This window comes from Salminus brasiliensis, chromosome 12, assembly GCF_030463535.1.
Source record: "Salminus brasiliensis chromosome 12, fSalBra1.hap2, whole genome shotgun sequence".
Classification (NCBI taxonomy): Eukaryota; Metazoa; Chordata; class Actinopteri; order Characiformes; family Bryconidae; genus Salminus; species Salminus brasiliensis.
In genome coordinates, this window is record NC_132889.1 from 38304494 (window position 1) to 38329919 (window position 25426).

Here is a 25426-nt window from a genome sequence, read left to right on the forward strand (position 1 = left end):
GGTGAAGGTGTGGTGTGCTTTGGGCATTGACCTCACAGTGTGATGATTTCGGTGGGTGAGATGAGAGAGTGGACTGTGGACTGTGATGGTGGTGGTGGTGGTGGGGGGGTGACTAGAGTCTTGTTGCTGGAGCAATGCTCCTCCAGAATCTAGTAGAAAGTCTTCTTCTCTGGACAGTAGAGACAGTTACTCCAACAGAAGCAGGATCATCTATTTAATACCCTTGACTGCAGAAGAAACAATGAATGAGCAGGTGTCCACATAATTTTGTCACATATAGTGTAAGGGCTCTGGATAAGAGATTCAGACAAATGCTATAAAGGTGACTGTAAATCTTACAGTGGCCTTGAAGATGAGTGTCTACTCATAAAGACATTCCACAGTTTACTGCTTTTTTCACACCCTGTGTAAAGTGGTATACGGGAAGGGTTAGTGCAGCATAGTAACAGCACCACTTTCCCAGTGGTAGACAAGGGTTCGGTTCCCTGGCTGGGCAAGCACACAACACTCTACACCAATAAGAGCTCATGGGCAAGACTCTCCAGACGCTCTACATAACCTTACATCCTCCTACCTTCTCCTCCTGAGCGTCAGTCAAATGCTAATGTATCTTAGTCTCACTGATCTTCTCAAAAAGAAGGTCCACATTTGATTGTTTTCTGCCATTTTTTACTTGTATAAGACATGTTTTGACACATGTTGGGCTAGTTCTTGATGAAGCCTTGGTGTAGTCATGGATGATCAGTTATCGTTCTCAAGTCGAGTTCCACCCTTCCTCTCTAGAGAGTCGCCCAGGTGCTCCTTCAGTCTCTCGTCACTTCCAGACTTGACCACTGCAGCTCTCTTCTGCCTGGTCTCCCTTTACGCACCATCAGACCCCTGCAGCTGATCCAGAACACAGCAGCACGGGTCAGGTCGTCTTCAACGTTCCTAAATTCAGTCATGTTCAGCTCCTCCTCCTCTGCTGCGTTCTCTCTTCACTGGCTTCCTGTAGCTGCTGCCCAGGTCATCAGATTCAGACCCCTGACTCTGGTCTACAAAGCCAAGACTGGACCAGCCAGCCCCTCCAAACTTGATGGCGATGGTCAAAAGCCGATCCGCACCAAGAGCCCTTCCAGCTTCAAGTACAGCTCGGCTCGACCCGCTATCCTTTAAGATCCACAGAAGATGAGCGTCCAGACTTTTTACTGTCCTGCACCGAAGTGGTGGAACGAACTTCCCCTGGGTGTCCGAACAGCAGAGTCCAACACTCGCTGTCCTCAAACCCAGACTGAAGACCCTCCTCTTCTGAGAGGACTTGGGTGAAGAGTAGAGTATTATGGTCTCCATATTGACTTGTGTTTAGTAGAGTCTAAGATTAGAGGATCTGAATTTTAGTCTATTTAAACTAGCTGAGGTTCTTCTTCAGTAAACAGTGAAGCTCTTCTGTAAGTCGCTCTGAAGAAGAGTGTCTGCTAAATGCCTTAAATGTAAATGTAGTTCCAGACTCTCATGGGCAAACTTTCAGCAGACTTCATGATGTGATGACTATGACTATTTTCAGTTATTTCTGTATTTTGTGTTACTACTTTATTTGTATTAGTAACTTTTATTTTGACACAGTTTGTTCACTTTGTATTACTGATGTATTTTGGCATGGTCCGTTTGTATATATAGAAATACAGAAATATATATATATACACACATTATGTAGCACTTTTGAGAGTGGATTGATTACATAACAATATAATATCCAGGACATTCTGTGAGTCAGTTGTAATCCAGACAGATCCGATTACGAAAGTGGGGTTAAATACTTTCGCAAGGCACGGTGAAGTGCTGACAGTTTCTTATTAAGTCACTGTTCCTGTAATAATTTAGTTTTACTTCCCATTGGATTGAACAATTTCTGCATGTTCTCAGTGTAGAAAATTGCTGAGCTAGCAGAATCTGTCACGGTATCTGAAGCTGAACTGAACCTATAGTGAGCCTTTACTGACAAGGGTCGCTATATATTGGTTTTCAAAAAACAGGACAAATGCAGTTATGTTATGAAACATTAATACATGATTTATCATAACTAGTAAATAACCTTAATAACAAATAAATATTACAATATAAAAATATGATATTATTTTAAATAACATGAACAGATTTAATAAAAAAAATATGTATATTCTAATATATAAAATACATATAATATAATATATATGTATATATTATATAATATTATCAATATTGTTAATATTAATAATTATTTCCTTTCAGTTGAACTGATGAGCCTCACAAGTAAATAATACATAAATAATAAACAACAAATCAATTTAAAAAAGCAAATAAGAGTTTTTACTTTTAGCACCTTTTTCACAATGTTTATATATTTGTGTTCTATTTATCCATATATATGGACCAAGCGCCCTGACCAGCAGTGCAGCTACAACAAGTGGTGCTGGACCAAGGCCAGGAAGATTGTGAAGGACCTCAGCCATCCTAACAATGAACTCTAACAACATAGAAAAAATGAAGATGAAAATATTTGTACATATTTAATCATTTCAGTAATAACAAAATACAATGCACTGGATATATACATTTATTTACATTTTGATTATTATTATTATTATTATTATTATTATTATTTATTAACTATTTACTACCTTTTGTTTAAATCACCCAGTTTTCTAATTACACATGGGCTTTCCTCACACTGCACATTCTGCACTTTATACATCCAATTTCAAGCTCCCCAAACAAGTCCCAGACTCATCTTCATCTACAACCTTCTTTCTGAAGGCCTCAGAGAGCTCTTTGGATCTTCACCTCTCACTGTGCTGAAACCAGACTAAACGTCTGAGGTTTAAATGAGATTCAGAATCCTCTCTAACCTGTTCTGTTCTGACTGTATAAATATGCCCTTGTTTTACCGTATGTGACCAGACAGTGCTAGTTTGTGTTGATTATGACAGTGATAAAACTTTGAGCTTTGAACTTTGAGGCTATGATGATTCTGGCTGTATGCTCAACACTACTGCAGCGTTTGGTGTCTATGCGGTTGTCCAAATATTTTGCTGTCTATGCACTTACAAGGGATTTTGATTTAAAGCCAGACTCTGGTCCAAAAGCTGGAGTTCCTGTTTCTCCTCCGCTGGTAAAAAAAAAGGTAACTTTTGCTTCACATTTATCAGCTAAATGTTTTTTTTTTTGTTTTTTTTTTGAGGAAATGTTAATTTAGCAAATCCAGCTTAAAGTATATGCTGCCAAGATCACTTACTATACTGCTAGCCTATTAGCTAGCTAGATTAGTAAACAGCCAATAAGGAGAAGCTTACATACACATGTTACCTGGCTTACCTGGATGTCTGATCTGAAATAAACTCTAAACTGTTTTTATAATAACTTTAAAAGCCACAAAATTCGTAATCTTATTCACTGCAGATATATTACCATCCTGAACACTGCCATCATTACCGCAACTGCCTGAGGTTTCTGCAGGGAATTATTTGTTCAAGGTAACACTTGTTTATGTTGTAACCATGGAAACAGAAACGGACAGGTGATCACATGTCAGCTGTGAGAAAAGAGTGACGTTATGATGTCTGGAAAAGTGGGTCACTTAATCGTGTATGGAGTTGATTGAGTGTCTGTTATTCAACATTTCACAAAAAACAGAAGAAATACGGACTTTATTTACACGTGTTTAAAGTGTATCTTATACCAGCTGCTGCATAGTGTTAGGAAAAGCATGAGCTAAGGTCTTTTTCCTTAAAAGTGAAAATTGTCATTATCACAACACAAAACTGGCTGTGACAGTAATGTCACCTGCTTATGGTAATGGCAGGTTTCCGGTTTCACCGTAAGCAGCTTTTTATTATATTAGAAATGAAAGTTAAATCCAAATGAAATGCCTTAAAACTAATGTTCACTGTTATTTCAGTCAGTATGGCCGTAAGACATCAGTAGAGAATACATTAAAAATTTAAGTGTGAAAAAGTAAGTGAACCCTTTGGACTGACCCGGATTTCTGCACTGTGCCAGTTGATAAATGAATGTAAATTAATTAAATTCATTAAATTAAATATGAGTTCAGTCTTGTCCATAATTAAGACTTTACCTTACAGCATGTAAACATAATTTTTTCAATTGTTTAAAAGTTTAAATGGTTAACAAACGGGTCAAAAGAATCTCCATTATTATATTTTTGTATATTTGAGTGAAAATGAGAATAGTTATGTAATAAGTGAAAAAAAAAGGTTTTTGCTCTTTTATTTATTTTACTGTGAGACTTATGAGCTAAACTGAAAGAAGCTGGTTTGGTCATATAGGTTATTAAGGCTGTTTATTAGTTTTGGTACATGCGTACATCTTTATTTATGAATGTTCATTAACATAGTTATACGCTTATAGTTATGGGTAGTATAGTTTTTAATAACTATTTAACTCCACCCACACACACTGCCACAGTCCTACAACTTAGGACTACTTGAAGCCTCCCAGCCTCAAAGTTCAAAAAGTCAAAATACATAAAAATACAACTAATTTTAAAATGGTAAAGGATTAAACCATTTTAAATGATTAAAATTAATCAATAAAATAGATTCAAATGACAATTTAATCAACAGAAAGACAAAATCAATAGAAAACTGTAAGAAAACTAAATTAAAAAGCTGAGGATGCAGTTCCAGTGTTTAGGAGCATGAACACTAAATGCCACCTCACCACTTTCTTTGTGTTTTGATACAGGAACAGATCTGATACATCGTTGTGAAGTGATGCTAACAGATGCTAACCCATTAATGGCCCTAAAACAAATAAAAGCATCAATGGAGTGCTGCTAACGCAGAGGTAACGTGCCATTCAGTCGTGTTCGGGTCAGAACTCTTGCTGCTGCATTCTGAACAAGCTGTTGTCCATCTATACTGCTTTGAGGTAAGCCAGTGAAAAGTCCATTACAGTAATGCAAATGGGAGAAAGACCACCAGAAGTCCACTTCTGATCATCAATTAGTGAAAGATACAGACAGTGTGTCTAAGATGAGAGATCCTTTATAATACCTGTACATTTACACTACTCCATATGTCACAGTGGAGGACAGTTACTGAAAGACCGGTCCAGATGGAGTCACTGTTGTTAGAGTGTGGATTGTGGAAAACAGGAAAGCATTGTGAAAACAAGTGACGTTTAAAAGGGAACCAAAACTGCCAACTCTCTTAACCATCAGCAGAAATCGAGCCTCCTCAGTGTTAAGCTGTTTGCAGACAGCCTTAGTGTTTACTGTATTACAGTCAGGCTGAACAGAGATTTGAAGAAGGAGCTAAGGACCAGGATGCTGAAACCTCACCTCACTTTAATGCTGGGTAAATTCATTTAGATTATTTTTATATTGCTGTGTGTTTAGTATCCATACTGACAGTATGTGCAAGTGCAAACGTTTGGGCACCCTGGTCAGTTTACAAATTGCAGCAGCAAACAGTACAATAGCAATAATAAAGGAGCAGACACAAATAAAAAATAAATGTATACAGAGATATGAATAAATTGCATTTGTTTTTTAAATAATACATAAGATTACATAAATATTATGCAGAAGACATGTGGCATCCTATATGATCCGTAATAATGTGACATAATTATTATGTATAATAGTTTATTTTTTATATCTCTGTATATCAGTAAGGTTTTTATTTTTATTTACTATTCACATCTATCTGTACACTCACATATTCATAGTTTATAAAAGTTTAAGGATACCCCTTCTAATGAATGCATTCAGCTACTTGCACCCATTGCTGGCACAGATGTGCAAATGCACACACATACAGCTTGTCTAGTCCCTGTAATACTGCCAATAGAATAGGACTCTCTGAAACAGTTAGTAAACATGACCCTATTGGCTCCATGTTGCCTAATAATGCCAGGCGTGGGCTAGAGGGGTATAAAGCCCCCCAGCATTGAGGAGCTGTGGAGCAGTGGAAGAACTGTGTTCTCTGGAATGACGGATGGTGCTCCACCCAATACTTCTGTGATGAGTTGGGGATTTGGAGATGAGGTGTGATGGTGATCATCCAACATTTTGAGCTCACTAACGATATTGTGGCTAAATGCAATCAAATTCTTACAGCTATGCTCCAATTCAAAATCTAGTAGAGACTTTAGAAAAGCCTCAATAGAACCTCAACAAAAGCAAGATAAACTCTTTTTAATTAACTTGATTAAAGACCAAAAATGAGCAGGTGTCCAATTACTTTTGTCTATAATGTGTATGTGTACACGTAGTATATATAAATGTAAATGTGGTGTGTACAGAGATTATGGCACATTTGACCTGTTATGCTTTATTGTTTATTTCCAAAATGTTGGTAATGTTGAATGGGTGCCCAAACATGCATACAAATATTATAATTATATAATATATATATATAATGTATTAATATTTACTATGACAAACTCAAATGTGGACAAGCAGAAGAAAAGTTGTTTTTGCCCAGATCATGTTCTGTGTTCTTTGAGATGAGTCTGCATTTTAATACAAATTAAAGTTGCCCATTCATTTTATTAAGGTGATTATGCCATTAGTTTCCTTATAAAGTGTATATAGGATGGGCAATTCATTTTTATACTAGAGAATGGAAACAGGATGTACACTGTTTAAAAGTTGTTGGTTTTTACCAATAAAAATTCTCTAAAACTGTAGAAAACTATAATATCATGAAAATGTTATTTTTCATCATAAATACCTTTTATGGAATGTGAATTCCAACACCTGTGAAAGAGATGATGATAGCCAAAGAACTACTGCACAGAAGGTTGGAAAATAGAAAAGAAATAAAGTTGCAGCAAGAAATAAAGGTGCAGGAGGTAAGGTAGCATGGAGGAGTGTTAAACATTAGGGCAGGGTATTGAAGAGTGTGGTGATACGATATGTATCAAGATATAGGGTTATCCAATCAGAAGAGAACAATACTGCCATCTAGGGGTTTGACACCAATCTATACATTCAGACTTGGACAATAGGCCAATTTTAGTTTGATGTACTTTTATTCTTACAAATGACAAAATATTTTTTGGAGGTAGTTACACATGACATATAAATCTTATCCTAGCTATTTCTATAAATTAGATTTTTTTTATTTGTTTGTTTTTTTCTTTTTTTTGCTTGTAAAGACTATTAAAACAGTTCATGTCTTAGAGATCATACTGGAATTTGATAATCAGGAGTGTTTCTGAGCTAAAAAGTGCTCATCGGAAGGTTGTGTAAACCAGGTTCACTAATACATACAACCTCGCTCTGTTTGGGTGCTTGTCGGAAGAACCGTCCACTAAGCATGGAGATCTGTAGGATATCACAAAAACAGAAATATTGAGCCAAACACAAACACTGCGAATATCAAGCAAAATGAATGTATATTAGTCAGTTGAGAGTCTGAAAAAAAAAGTGTCTGAGAGAGCAAAGTCGAGTGACTGCTGTTAAAGTGACAGAAAGGTTAAATGTGACAGGCTGTGTCAACCAGCTAGGCTTAGATAAAGCTAATACAATAAATCAATTATTACTGGGGTGATGACAGTAATGGGTTTAACGTTGCAATGGGCATCACATAACTGCTGTATTGTGGGAATATGGTTACTTTACTAATCCTCCTAAAACTCCTTCCCGCTCCCTCTTTTAGAGGTTGGGTACATTATATTATTCCAATTACAGGGTCTGACCTTCCATCAGCCTTTTCTCAGCAGGGCCTTGCCTTCCCATTGAGCCAGCGTCTTCCACCAACTGCTTGTTCCTTTAAGGTTCAGCTGTGGTAACTGACTTCCTCTTTTACCAATGTTACCTTAAACAGGAGCCACATCAACACAGTCCCAAGAGCATTTATTCCTCCTTTTAACTGTGCTTTCCCACCCTGCCTCTTCAGTACATCATTGCTCCCCTTTTTACCCACCACCAGCCCCATGGACATAATTTGCATCTGCATCAATTGATTCTTTGTCAGTCTGTTATATTACCTGCGATATGTTACTTAATCTTTTCACCTTCCCAGATGTCACATTTTGGTCACTTTTTTTGGCATCACTCTCTATATGTTTGTCTTGAGGTGGGCACTACACACGTGATAAATAAGGACAAAATAACTTGAATCTGACAAAAGTAATAGCAAATAAAAATGCTATAAATAACCAATGAAAATCAGACATTGCTTTTCAACCATGCTTCAACAAAATTATTTTAAAAAATAAACTATGAAACAGGCCTGGACAGAAATGATAATACCCTTAACTTAATATTTTGTTGCACAACCTTTTAAAGCAATCGCTGCAATCAAATGACCTGTATCTGTCAATGAGACTTCTGCACCTCTCAGCAGGTATTTTGGCCCACTCCTCATGAGCAAAGTGCTCCAGTTGTCTCAGGTTTGAAGGATGCCTTTTCCAGACTGCATGTTTCAGCTCCTTCCATAGATGCTTAATAGGATTTAGGTCAGGGCTCATAGAAGGCCACTTCAGAAAAGTCCAATGTTTTCCTCTTAGCCATTCCTGAGTGTTTTAGCTGTGTTTTGGGTCATTATCCTGTTACAAGACCCATGACCTGCGACTGAGACCAAGCTTTCTGACACTGGGCAGCACATTTCTCTCTAGAATCCCTTGATAGTCTTGAGATTTCATTGTACCCTGCACAGATTCAAGACACCCTGCGCCAGATGCAGCAAAGCAGCCCCAGAACATAACAGAGCCTCCTCCATGTTTCACAGTAGAGCCTTTTCTTGATATGCTTCATTTTTCTGTCTGTAAACACAGACCTTATGTGCCTTAGCAAAAAGCTAAATTTTTGTCTCATCTTGTCAACATCTAGTTTGGCAAATTCTAGTCTAGTCTGTCTAGTCTTTTTATGATTTGTTTTCAACAATGGTGTCCTCCTTGGTCGTCTCCTATGAAGTCCATTTTGGTGCAAACAACTACGGATGGTGCGATCTGACACTGATGTTCCTTAAGCTTGAAGTTCACCTTTAATCTCTTTAGAAGTTTTTCTGGGCTCTTTTGTTACCATTCGTATTATCCATCTCTTTGATTTGTCATCAATTTTCCTCCTGCGGCCACGTTCCAGGGAGGTTGGCTACAGTCCCATGGATCTTAAATTTCTGAATAATATGTGCAGCTGTAGTCACAGGAACATCAAGCTGCTTGGAGATGGCCTTATAACCTTTACCTTTAACATGCTTGTCTATTATTTTCTTTCTAATCTCCTGAGACAACTCTTTCCTTCGCTTCCTCTGGTCCATGTTGAGTGTGGTACACACCATGTCACCAAACAGCACAGTGACTACCTGTAGCCCTATATATAGGCCCACTGACTGATTACAAGATTGTAGACATCTGTGATGTTAATTAGTAGACTCATCTTAAGTATAACATGTCCCTTGTAAGAACACAAGGGAATACAAGCAAGGAAGCAAAAACAAAAAGGAGCAATCTAGGGACAAACAGCAACACAAAACACAAAACTAAGATGACACACAAACCTGGACTGGGCCAAACAAAACAGGGTCTGGGAGGGTGAGAGCAGGTGCGATGATAGGGGAATAATAACATTTGGAAGGTATAATAGGGAAAACCAAAATTCACTGAGCAGTGCTTAAGGGGGCAGACAAAAATGAACAACAAAAACCACAAGCTGTGCTTGGGCGTCTAAAATTAGGAAGGAGCGTGGCAGGAATGAAAGGGAATAAACAAAAACCTACGAAGCCATGCTTTGGAAAACAAGAGGGGAGAGGACAAAAGCTACGAAGCAATGAGTCAATTCACAGCGTCAAACCAAAGTGAGTGTACTCCTACCCTTTTATACTTGTTTTTACCTCAATGAGTCACTATAGCCACTGCTCCATGTTAGGTTGGAGGCAGTAAAGCACACAGAACAGTACCTGTAGTATGAGCCCAGCATAAATGGTGTCTCTGTTATTAGGATCATTAAGGAGTGCAACTTTGATCATTGACAGAACCTACAGCTCTCACTATTTGTGCAGGACCTTTATCTCCACTCTGGAACTTCACAGGCATTTTCTGGCAGTTGTAATATCTAGACTGTTTAGACTTGGCCCTTTCCATGTTCTCCTGGACCAATTAGATGAGATCTTACTGTCTTTGTATGACATTGTATGCATCATGGTCAGCAGATGGGGCTTGGTTTAGGAACCTTTCCAGAGGTACATTTAGTTTTCTTTTCAAAGCTACTTCTTCAGGTATATAATGAGCAGGGGTTCATTTTGCTGAGTCATTTAGGTGAAATGCCCAGCATATACCACAGTTTAACCATGGGTGCTGACTGCATTAATCCAGTGAGTCAGGGCTTGTACTCCTAACAGGATTCTCACTCCTTGCAGTAGGTCTTTCTAATTATTGGCCAATATGCCTCACTCAACTGTCGCAACTTAACCCTTCGCATTTCCTTATCTTTGGCCTTACCTCTCAAAGAGAGCATGGTTGGGTCTGCTTGTTTCAGCCCAGCAAATGGGAAAAGACAACAGCTGGGGTGCCGATGCATTATAGGTATAGACAGAGTATCTAGTACTACATTACTTTCTATACTAAACAGTAAAATCTAAGCCCTGCAACTGAATTGCCCAATTTGTCAGCCTTAAGGGGCTTTATGATGGTTAAACACCCAGGAGTGTGCAGCATCTGCAGCACTTCAAAGTGTTGTCCCTCTAAGTAAACTCTCCATTTTTTAATTGGCCAGACTACAGCCAAGCACTCTTTTTCCAATGTTGTGTGATTAAGCTCTGCCCTCTCAAAAGCCTGGAACTGTAGGCAATTACTTGTTCTTGCACCTCAACTTCTATAAATGCACTTCTCCCAGTCCTGTGTCATTGGCATTCACCTGGAGGCATTTTGTGAAGTCAGGTGGCATAAGCACTGGTTGTTGAAGGTGCTTTTAAGGTCTCATACCCACATTCACCAGTCCATACCCACACACACCCATGCCCCTTTTCCTTTTCAGAGCATTTAAACAAGCAGGCTGGTCAGCAAAATGTGGACAGAAACAATGGTACCAACCAGCCATTCTCAGAAACCTCTGTACTTCCTTCACAGACTGTGGCTCAGGGAAGTCCCTTACTGCTTTGACTTTACTGAGATCCATTTGGATACCATCAGCAGATGTCACATGTTCCAAAAAAGTAAATTCTCACTGTAAGAGGTTACATTTTTCAGGTTGAGCCCAGCCTCACGGATACCTGAACATTTTTTTAGATGTTGTAAGTGCTGTTCCATTGAATTCAATTAAAATGTATTGATATAGATACATTTCAAAATAATTGAATTGAATTTAACTGTTCCAGTAGAGTTGAAGTAGAGTAGACAACTATGTCGTCTATATACGTAAAACAACATTGCCCTTTCAGCCTTCTCAGGATGAACCCCATCATTTTTAAGGGGTAGCAGCATCATTCTTCAGTCCAAAGGCACAAAAAAGCAGTTTTCTGTTCCGTTTCTCCCTAAATATGGTGGCTCCATGGAGATACATCAAGATCTCTCTAGCCTGAGGCATTGGATAGCCATCTCGATGGGTTTAGATGTTCCTTCTGTAATCAACACAGAACCTAACACCCCCATCCTTTTAAGGCACCAGCCCAACCAGAGATGACCATGGTGATGTTGATGGTCTTATAATTCCCTTTCTAAAATGCCTCCTTCATGAGGTCATGTTTGTTAATGAAGGCTCTGTATGGACACTGTCATAGAGGTAATTCCTGAATGGTAATAATGAAATGAGTTACTGTAGTGGTGTGTCCACTGCAGTGTTTAGTGCAGACTGATGACCAGTCAGGAGATGTTGCTGCTTTACACTCCCACCTTCCAAGGTGACTTGTGTCATCTCTGTTCACCAGGTTCTTTATATGCCTGTGCAACTCGGTTTTGTTGCCTGGAAGGACTTTCTGGACTTATCTGTCAAAAGGAAAAAAAGTGTTAGAACATTCTTGAGGTAGAAAATATGAAGAATTATGGACGTCCAGTTCCACTTCAAAAATCCAATTTTATGATTAGGAAAACCAGATCTTGATTAGCCATCACATCAAATTAATGTTGCCACCAGTGGTTGTGCAAGGGAAACTTGAGTTGTATCCTATTCATGGCAGGTTGACTTTGCCCATTGGCTAGAAGAAAGCTTTACAAGATTTCCAGGTCTCTCTTTTCCTCCTCACTTTATCCCAGCAGGCTTCCTGTATAAGAGAATAAATCTTGTCTGACAGTTCTCATCTTCAGACCTCAAGAGGTAGGGTAAGACAGTTCCCTGGCTGGGGAACATATTGGACAAAACGTGTTTGGCCAGGACCAAAAGACTGTACTTATAAGGTGTTGTCTCTCCCTTTAGCTCTTGGATATCTCTCTCCCAGTTTTGTTTTGCTTCAGACAGGTCTGTCTCCAACCTGCACCAGCTCATCCACATCTGTGGCATTTTGCCGTAAGAGGCTTGCCAATTGACGGACGGGATTTTGTAGTATGACTTGCAACATTTCTTTCTCAGTAATCTCTTTCCTCCACCTCAGACAGAGTGCTTGGTATTGGAAAGCTCCTCCTTCCAATCTAATGTTACATAACTTCCAATATCTATGTTATAAAAATGTATATTCAGAAGGAGGTTTTGACAAATTGAATATAAACAGTGTAGTTCTAATAAACTTCAATTTAAATGAATGAATTTATGTACTTTCTTAATCATATTAAGTGGCAATACATTGGCCTCAACCTTCTTCACCATTTATTATTTATAAATTGAACCTTTTTCATTTAAGGCAACTTTTGTTTCTTTGTTGTCCACATTTGAATCACTCAAGATGTTAATGAAGGTGTAAAAAAGTTATTCCTCTATCACTTGTTTAATGAAAAATCTCTTTTTTGTTTCAGTAGCCAATGTTTTTAGCACTTCACTGTTAACTGGTGAGTTTCCTTTTTACTGAATAACAGTGGATATAATGTGAACACACCATTAAACAACTAAAAAAGGAATAATGAACAAGACTATCGTCAAGTCTAATTGTCAAAATTTCTTTCTAATAAAACTCTGTTTGTTCACACTTTTAGTAGACAATTTTGATGTGAGACTCGTCAGTGGCACTGGAACCTGCTCTGGTAGAGTGGAGGTTTATTATAACGGCTGGTGGGGAACAGTGTGTGATGATGACTGGGACATGAGAGATGGAGACGTGGTGTGCAGACAGATGGGATGTGGTGTCGCTATCAGTGTCCACAGCAGTGCTCATTTTGGTCAGGGACGTGGTCCGATACTTCTAGATGATGTTGGTTGTTCTGGAACTGAAAGCTCCATCAAAGAGTGCCGTCATGCTGGATCTGGTCATCACAACTGTGGTCATGGTGAAGATGCTGGTGTTACTTGCTCAGGTGAGGAAAATTGTGTTAATAGTTTATAATGCTGTTTAAAGTCCAGTCCTCATTTACTGAAACCAATCAAATGTTTTTCTTTCCTTTGATTATGAAAATCAGACATCAGGCTGGTGAACGGATCAAATAACTGTGGTGGAAGAGTGGAGGTCTATCATGATGGCCAGTGGGGAACAGTGTGTGGTAATAACTGGGACATGAATGATGCAGAGGTGGTGTGCAGACAGATGGGATGTGGCAGAGCAGTCAGAGCCCTTTATAGCGCCCACTTTGGTCAGGGAAGTGGACCAATAATTCTGGATGATGTTGGTTGTTCTGGAAGTGAAAGCAACCTTACGAGCTGCTCTCATAAAGGACCTGGAATAAACAATTGTAGTCACAGTGAAGATGCTGGAGTTGTCTGCTCAGGTAAGGTAAATTTCTTAGTATACAACACTGTTTTTTGAAAAAGAAAATTCATTAAACATTTTTCTTCTTTAACAGACGTCCTGCAGAGCCCCATATTCACCCTTATATCATCTAAGTCTACTGTGTCGCTTGGGGATGTTGTTCAGTTCAGATGTACATCACCCAACTCAACGTCCATCTCTGCAAACTTCCATTTATTTAAAAATGGAGTATCAATAAAAAACCAAACAGCTCAATCTTCAACAACATTTGCACTGACTGTGGAGACCTCAGATCAGGTCCAGTACAGCTGTGAGTATTCATACCGGAGGAGCAGGTTTATCATATCATCATCCAGGAGCGACTCCATCAGCATCACTGTGGGTAAGAACTCTCAGTTGAAGATGGATGACTAAAGATTATGTGCTTATTCATACACCATTGTGATTTTATGTAATGTTTAAAGTTCAGGAACTTCACAAATTAGGACTTTCAGAACACAAGAGGTTCTGTAACACTATGGGAAGAACATTTTGGTTAAACTGTGCATTATTTTCCTTCCTGATAGACGGCTTAAATGTGAGACTCGTCAATGGCGCTGGAACCTGCTCTGGTAGAGTGGAGGTCTATCATAACGGCCGGTGGGGAACAGTGTGTGATGATAGCTGGGACATGATAGATGGAGACGTGGTGTGCAGACAGATGGGATGTGGCAGAGCTATCAGTGTCCACAGCAGTGCTCATTTTGGTGAGGGAAGTGGCCCGATACTTCTAGATGATGTTAGTTGTTCTGGAACTGAAAGCTCTATCATGAAGTGCGGCCATGCTGGATCTAGTCATCACGACTGTAATCATGGTGAAGATGCTGGAGTTACTTGTTTAGGTAAAGAAAATTATTTTTAGGTTGTAATTCTGTTTAACATCTTTTATTCATTTATTAAAACAATATTTCTCTATATTGTTTATGACAAATCAGGCAATATTAGGCTGGAGAACGGAACAGGTCACTGTGATGGCAGAGTGGAGGTCTATCATGATGGCCAGTGGGGAACAGTTTGTGGTAATAACTGGGACATGAGGGATGCAGAGGTGGTGTGCAGACAGATGGGATGTGGCAGAGCAGTCAGAGCCCTTCATAGCGCCGACTTTGGTCAGGGAAGTGGACCAATAATTCTGGATAATGTTGGTTGTTCTGGAAGTGAAAGCTCCCTCACAAGCTGCTCTCATAAAGGACCTGGTATAAACAACTGTAGTCACAGTGAAGATGCTGGAGTTGTCTGCTCAGGTAAGCTACCATTCTTAGTATGCAACACTGTTTTTTGAAAAAGAACGTTCATTAAGCATCATTAATTTACTGAATTTACTTCTTTAACAGACGTCCTGCAGAGCCCCACATTCACCCTTATATCATCTAAGTCTACTGTGTCGCTTGGGGACGTTGTTCAGTTCAGATGTACATCACCCAACTCAACGTCCAACTCTGCAGACTTCCATTTATTTAAAGATGGAGTATCAATAAAAAACAAAACAGCTCAATCTTCAACAACATTTGCACTGACTGTGGAGACCTCAGATCAGGGCCAGTACAGTTGTGAGTATTCATACCGGAGGAGCAGGTTTATCATATCATCATCCAGGAGCGACTCCATCAGCATCACTGTGGGTAAGAACTCAGATTTACAATAAGCTAACTTTAGAATTGTGTCTTAAGGGCATCTCCAGTGACCTGTTGTGATCAACATCTACACATCTTTGATCACTTGTTTAAGTAAACGAGTCTCATGGGTTCCCACCTGTAGTTGGTGTTATCCACATGTGATCAGAAGACTGTTTATGTGTTTGAGTACATTGCGTAAACATCCACATTGCAAGCTCGTAAAAGTAAGTGAACCCTTGAATTTAATATCCGGTAGACCACCTTTAGCAGCAGCCAACTCCACCAAAGGTTTTTTTGTTGCCACAATAAGATTTGCACATTGAATACCCAAACAGTTGAAGATGGATGACTAAAGATCATGTGCTTATTCATACACCATTGTGATTTTATGTAATATTTAAAGTTTAGGAACTTCAAAAATTAGGACTTTCAGAACACAAGAGGTTCTGTAATACAATGGAAAGACCATTTTGGTTAAACTGTGCATTATTTTCCTTTTTGATAGATGGCTTAAATGTGAGACTCATCAGTGGCACTGGAACCTGCTCTGGTAGAGTGGAGGTTTATTATAAAGGCCGGTGGGGAACAGTGTGTGATGATGACTGGGACATGAGAGATGGAGACGTGGTGTGCAGACAGATGGGATGTGGTGTCGCTATCAGTGTCCACAGCAGTGCTCATTTTGGTCAGGGACGTGGTCCGATACTTCTAGATGATGTTGGTTGTTCTGGAACTGAAAGCTCCATCACAGAGTGCCGTCATGCTGGATCTGGCAGTCACAACTGTAATCATGGTGAAGATGCTGGAGTTACTTGCTCAGGTGAGGAAAATTGTGTTAATAGTTTGTAATGCTGTTTAAAGTCCAGTCCTCATTTACTGAAACCAATCAAATGTTTTTCTATTTTTTATGATGCAAATCAGGCAACATCAGGCTGGAGAACGGAACAGGTCACTGTGGTGGAAGAGTGGAGGTCTATCATGATGGCCAGTGGGGAACAGTGTGTGGTAATAACTGGGACATGAATGATGCAGAGGTGGTGTGCAGACAGATGGGTTGTGGCAGAGCAGTCAGAGCCCTTCATAGCGCCGACTTTGGTCAGGGAACTGGACCAATAACTCTGGATGATGTTGGTTGTTCTGGAAGTGAAAGCTCCCTCACAAGCTGCTCTCATAAAGGACCTGGAATAAACAATTGTAGTCACAGTGAAGATTCTGGAGTTGTCTGCTCAGGTAAGGTAAATTTCTTAGTATACAACACTTTTTTGAAAAAGAACGTTCATTAATCATCATTAATTTACTGAATTTACTTCTTTAACAGACGTCCTGCAGAGCCCCACATTCACCCTTATATCATCTAAGTCTAATGTGTCGCTTGGGGATGTTGTTCAGTTCAGATGTACATCACCCAACTCAACGTCCAACTCTGCAGACTTCCATTTATTTAAAAATGGAGTATCAATAAAAAACCAAACAGCTCAATCTTCAACAACATTTGCACTGACTATGGAGACCTCAGATCAGGGCCAGTACAGCTGTGAGTATTCATACCGGAGGAGCAGCTTCATCTTGTCCTCATCCAGAAGCAATTCCATCAGAATCACTGTGGGTAAGACAATAATAAGTGTCTTCATTATACCCGTTTCTGAAATATGTCTGCAGTGATCTGTTGTGATTAGATAGTAAGCGGGTCACATCATGTTCACATCTGTAGTAAGTGTTGCCAAAATACAAACAGTTCACAGTTCATGTGTTTTATTGTATACTGCAATCTCAGGCCTAGAGAGAGGATTCTTTGATGTAGTCTTCCATGATGCCCCCTAGGGGGTACAGTGCCAGGCATCAGCTCGATAGTGCAGTCAAAGGTCAGATGAGGTGGAAGGACCTCTGTGTTTCGTGTACTGAAAACCTCCAGGTGGTCATGGTAAGCCTTAGGTATTTTATTCATGTCAATGGAATTTAGGTTATGTGTACCAGGACTTTCCAGGAGGACAGGGCATGAACATGAGGCTTTACAGTGGGGTCCCCATTGATGGATGCTTTTGGAAAGCCAGTCAGTATGTGGGGTTTGCTTTTGCAAATCAGGAGCCTGGGTCAAAATAAACGCTATCCTTTCAGTATGTTGACCTATTTTCATAATTGCGGATTTGGTCTGTTGGTTGATAGCCCCTGAGTGGGGAGCGGTCAATGGCCAACACTGGAAGGGGAGTGGTGAGAGATTCCAAGGGTAATCCAAGCCGCAAGTGGAGCTGCGTCCTTGAGTGGCACAGTTAACTGTTTGACAGCCACTGTTAGCTGCTGCAGGTGCTGAGCCAGAAGGGAGACAAGGATAGCAGTCTCATATTGTCCTTTGTCCTGATGGAGTATACCACCAGGATGGACTCAAAAGCAGAAATGTTTTTTTTTTCAGGGAAATGGGTTTAAACCTAGACTGATTGTGTGAAGGGCTGAGTATAATCCAGTGGACTATGGGGGACACATAACATGGACACATAACATGAACCTAATATTGTCAATACTGCTTCGATAGATTACAGAAGACCAGGGAGTTCAGAGACTTGACAAATTAGGACTTTCAGAACACAAGAGGTTCTGTAATACAATGGAAAGACCATTTTGGTTAAACTGTGCATTATTTTCCTTTTTGATAGATGGCTTAAAGGTGAGACTCATCAGTGGAGCTGGAACCTGCTCTGGTAGAGTGGAGGTTTATTATAAAGGCTGGTGGGGAACAGTGTGTGATGATGACTGGGACATGAGAGATGGAGAAGTGGTGTGCAGACAGGTGGGATGTGGTGTCGCTATCAGTGTCCACAGAAGTGCTCATTTTGGTCAGGGACGTGGCCCGATACTTCTAGATGATGTTGGTTGTTCTGGAACTGAAAGGTCCATCACAGAGTGCCGTCATGCTGGATCTGGCAATCACAACTGTAATCATGGTGAAGATGCTGGTGTTACTTGCTCAGGTGAGGAAAATTGTGTTAATAGTTTGTAATGCTGTTTAAAGTCCAGTCCTCATTTACTGAAACCAATCAAATGTTTTTCTTTCCTTTAATTGCAAATCAGACATCAGGCTGGTGAACGGAACAGGTTACTGTGGTGGAAGAGTGGAGGTCTATCATGATGGCCAATGGGGAACAGTGTGTGGTAATAACTGGGACATGAATGATGCAGAGGTGGTGTGCAGACAGATGGGATGTGGCAGAGCAGTCAGAGCCCTTCATAGCGCCGACTTTGGTCAGGGAAGTGGACCAATAACTCTGGATGATGTTGGTTGTTCTGGAAGTGAAAGCTCCCTCACGAGCTGCTCTCATAAAGGACCTGGAATAAACAATTGTAGTCACAGTGAAGATGCTGGAGTTGTCTGCTCAGGTAAGCTACCATTCTTAGTATGCAAAACCTTTTTTTGTAAAAGCACATTCATTAAGCATCATTAATTTACTGATTTTATTTACCAGACGTCCTGCAGAGCCCCACATTCACCCTGATCTCATCAAACTCCACTGTGTTGTCTGGGGAATCTGTTCAGTTCAGATGTACATCACCCAACTCAACCTCCATCTCTGCAGACTTCCATTTATTTAAAGATGGAGTATCAATAAAAAACCAAACAGCTAAATCTTCAACAACATTTACACTGACTGTGGAGACCTCAGATCAGGGCCAGTACAGCTGTGAGTATTCATACCGGAGGAGCAGCTCCATCCTGTCATCATCCAGGAGCGACTCCATCAGCATCACTGTGGGTAAGACAATACTTAGTGTCTCCAGTAACCTATTGTGATCAGATTTTTAAATGGAAGGAAAGCTGCATTGCTCATATTAAACTCTAATAATGTGTCTCAAGTCGTGTTGCTTTCACATCTGTAGTTAGTGTCGTCCATATAAGATAAGTTCACTATTCACTGTTTTATTGTGTACTGTGATTTTAGCCCTGGGGAGAGGTCATATCACATGACTGGATGACCAAGCTCAGATACACACACACAGACAGCAGTGCGAGTGTGTGAAGCCTTGAATTTTACCTCCATCACGTTTTCTGTCACCGCAAATAACATTTTGACAGTGCTGAGGACTTTTTAAAACCATGTGTTTCAGTTCTTCAGTGTTTCTGGGATGCCTTGTGTGCACAGCCTTTTGCACGTCAATAAGGTCATGAGGTCATGGAGACCAGCATCTAGTGCAAACCAGTGATGTAAATGCAGACTGATATTCCACATTCAAACATATTTGGCCATAGACTGTATTGAATATGTGCAGTTGTCAACATTTTGTCTTCCTCCATCATTGGAATGTATGGAGTTGAAAACTGGGAAGGGACATTTGCTCTGGGCATCACAGAAACCAGTGCTAGAGCTCCAGTCAAGAGAGGGTTTGCACCCCTGAGAACTGTGGGGCTGTGTCCACAAGATGAAAGTTTTCTCTTTTAGCTTGGGGGAAGAAAAAAAACTTCATTTAAATCCAATGAGCTGGTACCTGAAATGGATCCACTCTAAGACTACACTTAAGACAGGCCTTTTCTTCAGGTTAGAAGAGGTGCAGGTAGGAGGTTTCCTGGCCACAGTTGTGATGAAAGGCACCTTCTCCCAAGGCTGGGAGGAAGGGCCAGGTTGCCGACTAGGAGGCTTGTTATGGGGCATGGACCTACCAATGTCTTGCTGGACTTGGCCTGTGGGAGGAGGTTAAGGGGCCTGCCTGGGGGCGAGTAGATAGGCTGCTGTATCCTGAGGTATCCTCCATCACAGTGTTGCTGCATAAGGGCTAAGTCAGGAGCAAAAAGAGCTTCACCTTGTTTAACAGGACTAGGGAAGGAGAGACCATTTCCAGTAATTTGGCCATATTTTTCATGAGTTCTGCCTGGTAAGCTCAGTAAAGGGAAAATACATTTAAGGCTCTCTTCACCAGGGATGAAGCTCTGTAGGCGGAGGACCTATACATCTTATTGGGGAGAGCAGGCATGGGTCTTGTGTCACAACTCTTCTCATGAGTTGATGGTCTATATAGCTGGCAGGTTCCCCATGCCAACTGATCCCGCAAGTCCTGAGATGCCATGTTTGAGATCAAGGGAATCTCCTTGGAGCAGTTTTGTGAGCTTGGCACTCAAGGACACTACTCGGGATGGTAGATACTTTAAGTCTCCCAAGAGCTTCATTAGGAAAGTGAGGCAATGGCTGAAGCTTTCTGGTTAAGTGACAGCTTCCTCAGTGTTTTTTAGCCTCATGCTCCATGAATCACTGACTGCAATAAGGACACTACGGTCAGCCAGGCAGGCATGCGACTACTTGCTCTCTGAGAGTACATGTGTAGAAGACTTGGCTAATCAGGTAGCTGATGTAGAGACAGGTAACCAGTGATTAACTTTGCGCTTCTGCTTTTTGTATCCTTCCATGAACACCCTTCTTGTTCTTGCAGTCTATAGAGTCTTCTGTAGGTCTATTCCTGTTTCCCCTTTGTTCTTTCTTGCCTCTTTTAGGATCGCCTGTTGTCTTCTCATGGTGATATTCTTCCTGGGCAGAGTAGCAAGAGTACTGACTTTTCTCCACCTGTGGGCACTTTTTTTCCAACCATGGATTGGTGTACACCCAGGTCTTTTGCAATGCGTCTGTAGCCTTTTTCAGCTTAATGTGTGTCTATAACACAGCTTCATATGTCTTCTGAAAGTTGTTTGCCTAAAAGCATGGTTTAAGAAGATCAAAAATTACAGTAATTCAAAGTTTGCTCAATGGGTTCAGTAAACGACATGAATAGTACAGCCGTTGGTGTGATATTAAGTTATTAAGATTCTCTGTGTAAGGCTAGAATTGTTTTATTCGTAATTAATTCAGAAATCCAGGTAACTCCAAAGAGTTCACATACTTCTTCTAGCAACTGTTCTACTAGCAATGTATTTCATACATGTTCATAAAGAGTTGAAGACAGCTTATTTAATATAATGTGCTTTTTCATAGAACAACCTCATTTTAAAAGAAATTACGGTTCAGAGATATTCAAGCAGAAACGTATAACAAGTTACATTGAGACTTTCAGAAAACATGGGAAAGGAAAAGAGTTTGGTTAAACTGTGCATTATTCTTCTTTTTGATAGACGGTTTAAATGTGAGACTCATCAGTGGCACTGGAACCTGCTCTGGTAGAGTGGAGGTTTATTATAAAGGCCGGTGGGGAACAGTGTGTGATGATGACTGGGACAAGAGAGATGGAGACGTGGTGTGCAGACAGATGGGATGTGGCAGAGCTGTCCGTGTCCACAGCAGTGCTCATTTTGGTGAGGGAAGTGGCCCCATACTTCTGGATAATGTTGGTTGTTCTGGAACTGAAAGCTCCATTGCAAAGTGCCGTCATGGTGGATTAGGCAAACATGACTGTGGTCATGGTGAAGATGCTGGTGTTACTTGTTCAGGTAAGAAAATATTTTTAGATTGGAATGCTGTTTAACATCTACTCATTTATTAAAACAACATATTTTTCTTTTTTCTTTTGACGCTGCAAATCAGACAACCTCAGGCTGGTGAACGGAACAGGTCACTGTGGTGGAAGAGTGGAGGTCTATCGTGATGGCCAATGGGGGACAGTTTGTGGTAATAACTGGGACATTAATGATGCAGAGGTGGTGTGCAGACAGATGGGATGTGGCAGAGCAGTCAGAGCCCTTCATAGCGCCCACTTTGGTCAGGGAAGTGGACCAATAATTCTGGATGATGTTGGTTGTTCTGGAAGTGAAAGCAACCTTACGAGCTGCTCTCATAAAGGACTTGGAATAAACAATTGTAGTCACAGTGAAGATGCTGGAGTTGTCTGCTCAGGTAAGCTACCGTTCTTAGTGTGTTCTTAGCGTAAAAGCATTTATTAATCATTCATTAATCATCATTAATTTACTGATTTTTTGTTATTTAACAGACGTCCTGCAGAGCCCCACATTCACCCTTATATCATCTAAGTCTACTGTGACGCTTGGGGACGTTGTTCAGTTCAGATGTGCATCACCCAACTTAACGTCCATCTCTGCAAACTTCCATTTATTTAAAGATGGAGTATCAATAAAAAACCAAACAGCTCAATCTTCAACAACATTTACACTGACTGTGGAGACCTCAGATCAGGGCCAGTACAGCTGTGAGTATTCATACCGGAGGAGCAGGTTTATCATATCATCATCCAGGAGCGACTCCATCAGCATCACTGTGGGTAAGAACTCAAGGATTTTTAAAGAACTCACTTCTTAGTGGTGTCTCAAATCTACTAAAATCTAATCTTAGTGGAGTCTCTAGCTACCTGTTGTTTGAGTAAATGGATAATGTTACGTCCACACCTGTAGTAAGTATTGTCCATATGTAATCAGAAGACAAGTTGGGCAGTGGTGGCTCAGCGGTTAGAGCGCCGGGATATCGATAACAGGGTTGTGGCTGCCACTGTTGGGCCCTTGAGCAAGGCCCTTTACCCTCTCTGCTCCCCAGGCACTGGAGTTGGCTGCCCACCGCTCTGGGTGTGTGTGTGTGTACTCACTGCCCCTAACACATGTGTGTGTGTTCACTACCAGATGGGTTAAATGCGGAGGACACATTTCGCTGTACAGTGTACACTGTACAGTGACAAATACGTGCACCTTTATCCTTTAAGTGTTCAAGTGTTGTTGAGAACATTGAGTAAACATTCACATTGCAGGCTAGTACAGTTAAGGGAACCCTTGAATTTGAAGCAGTCAACACCAACAAATGTTTCTGTATTGCCACAAATAACATTTGCACAACATTAAGATGTATTGAATCATTTCTTCCTGTAAAGGTGTTTCATCAATATTTCTGGGATGTACACACATGGACAAAATTGTTGGTACCCCTCGGTTAATGAAAGAAAAAACCACAATGGTCACAGAAATAACTTGAATCTGACAAAAGTAATAATAAATACAAATTCTATAAAAATGAAGAAATGAAAATCCGACATTGCTTTTCAACCATGCTTCAACAGAATTATTTAAAAATAAACTATGAAACAGGCCTGGGCAGAAATGATAATACCCATAACTTAATATTTTGTTGCACAACCTTTTAAGGCAAACACTGCAATCAAATGATTCCTGTAACTGTCAATGAGACTTCTGCACCTCTCAGCAGGTATTTTGGCCCACTCCTCATGAGCAAACTGCTCCAGTTGTCTAAAGGATGCCTTTTCCAGATGGCATGTTTCAGCTCTTTCCATAGATGCTTAATAGGATTTAGGTCAGGACTCATAGAAGGCCACTTCAGAATAGTCCAATGTTTTCCTCTTAGCCATTCTTGGGTGTTTTTAGTTGTGTGTTTTGGGTCGTTATCCTGTTACAAGACCCATGACCTGCGACTGAGACCAAGCTTTCTGACACTGGGCAGCACATTTCTCTCTAGAATCCCTTGATAGTCTTGAGATTTCATGGTATCCTGCAAAGATTAAAGACACCCTGTGCCAGATGCAGCAAAGCAGCCCTAGAACATAACAGAGCCTCCTCCATGTTTCACAGTAGGGACAGTGTTCTTTTCTTGATATGCTTCATTTTTCTGTCTGTGAACATAGAGCTGATGTTCCTTGGCAAAAAGTTTAATTTTTGTCTCATCTGTCCATAGGACATTCTCCCAGAAGCTTTGGGGCTTGTCAACATGTAGTTTGGAAAATTCCAGTTTTTTATGATTTGTTTTCAACAATGGTGTCCTCTTTGGTCGTCTCCCATGAAGTCCACTTTGGCTCAAACAACGACGGATGGTGCGATCTGACACTGATGTTCCTTAAGCTTGAAGTTCACCTTTAATCTCTTTAGAAGTTTTTCTGGGCTCTTTTGTTACCTTTTGTATTATCCATCTCTTTGATTTGTTATCAATTTTGCCATGTCCAGGGAGGTTGGCTACAGTCCCATGGATCTTTTCTGAATATGTGCAACAGTAGTCACAGGAACATCAAGCTGCTTGGAGATGGTCTCATAACCTTTACCTTTAACATGCTTGTTTATTATTTTCTTTCTAATCTCGTGAGACAACTATTTCCTTCTCTTCCTCTGGTCCATTTTGAGTGTGGTACACACCATGTCACCAAACAGCACAGTGACTACCTGTAGCCCTATATATAGGCCCCCTGACTGATTACAAGATTGTATACACCTGTGATGCTAATTAATGGACACACCTTAAGTTTAACATGTCCCTTTGTTCACATTATTTTCAGGGGTACCATCATTTTTGTCCAGGCCTGTTTAATAAATTAATTTTTTTAAATAATTCTGTTGAAGCATGTTTAAAAATCAATGTCAGATTTTCATTTCTTCATTTTTATAGAATTTGTATTTATTATTACTTTTGTCAGATTCAAGTTATTTTTGTGATCATTGTGGGTTTTTCTTTTATTAACCGAGGGGTACCAACAATTTTGTCCATGTGTGTATATTGTAAACAGCTCTCACCAGGTTAAGCCTTAGCATTTTGTGAAGGTTAAAGTCAGAACTCTGACTTGGCCATTCCTGAACATGTTTTTTTCTGCTTTGGTGCTTTGGGTCATTGTCTTGTTCCATCATGCAGTACCTCTGTAGCTGGAGGCCATTGACTGCTGCTCTTACATTCTCCTGTAAAATGCCTGTAATGTGAGGGGTCTGGTAATCTTCGTCTGGCTTGCTGTTAGCCTACAGAAAAAGAGTGTCTTCTAGGGGAGAAAGGAACCCTGATGGACATGAACAGTCCTCCCTGAGCTCAAGGTGTGTTCCTCAGCACCATCCTTGCATGGAGCAGCTGATTCTGGGGTACCCTTGGCTCCAGTGACATAACCCCCATGTAAACTGGCTGACCCGGTCAATACCCCATGTAGACTGGCTTGTTGGTCTTCCTGGTTGCAAGTACCCAAACCTCTGGATGAGGCTGGTCACAAACCTGAATGTCCTGATTTGTCTCAAGTTCCCGAAGATTACTGGAACTTTTGGGAGATATTTAGCCAACAGAAGGCACAACTTGTGCCTCCCCACTGAGTGTATGGCATGGCTATAAACCTCCTCCTGGGCACTTGTCCCCC

General features: G+C 40.5%; 1 protein-coding gene across 1 annotated transcript in view; it reads left to right on the forward strand.

Annotated features, from left to right (window-relative positions):
- Positions 1-5278: 5278 nt before the first annotated feature.
- The window catches only part of LOC140574034 (scavenger receptor cysteine-rich domain-containing protein DMBT1-like), a 38661-nt gene continuing 18513 nt past the window's right edge, over positions 5279-25426 (forward strand). The window contains exons 1-17 of the mRNA XM_072693723.1: positions 5279-5333; positions 12868-12900; positions 13045-13362; positions 13465-13770; positions 13846-14133; positions 14318-14632; positions 14726-15034; positions 15125-15412; positions 15912-16226; positions 16328-16636; positions 16725-17012; positions 18055-18369; positions 18470-18775; positions 18862-19149; positions 21489-21803; positions 21898-22206; positions 22301-22588. Coding sequence (XP_072549824.1) covers positions 5303-5333; positions 12868-12900; positions 13045-13362; positions 13465-13770; positions 13846-14133; positions 14318-14632; positions 14726-15034; positions 15125-15412; positions 15912-16226; positions 16328-16636; positions 16725-17012; positions 18055-18369; positions 18470-18775; positions 18862-19149; positions 21489-21803; positions 21898-22206; positions 22301-22588 — 4621 coding nt within the window. The 5' untranslated portion in view covers positions 5279-5302. The remainder of the gene's footprint in view (positions 5334-12867; positions 12901-13044; positions 13363-13464; positions 13771-13845; positions 14134-14317; positions 14633-14725; positions 15035-15124; positions 15413-15911; positions 16227-16327; positions 16637-16724; positions 17013-18054; positions 18370-18469; positions 18776-18861; positions 19150-21488; positions 21804-21897; positions 22207-22300; positions 22589-25426) is intronic.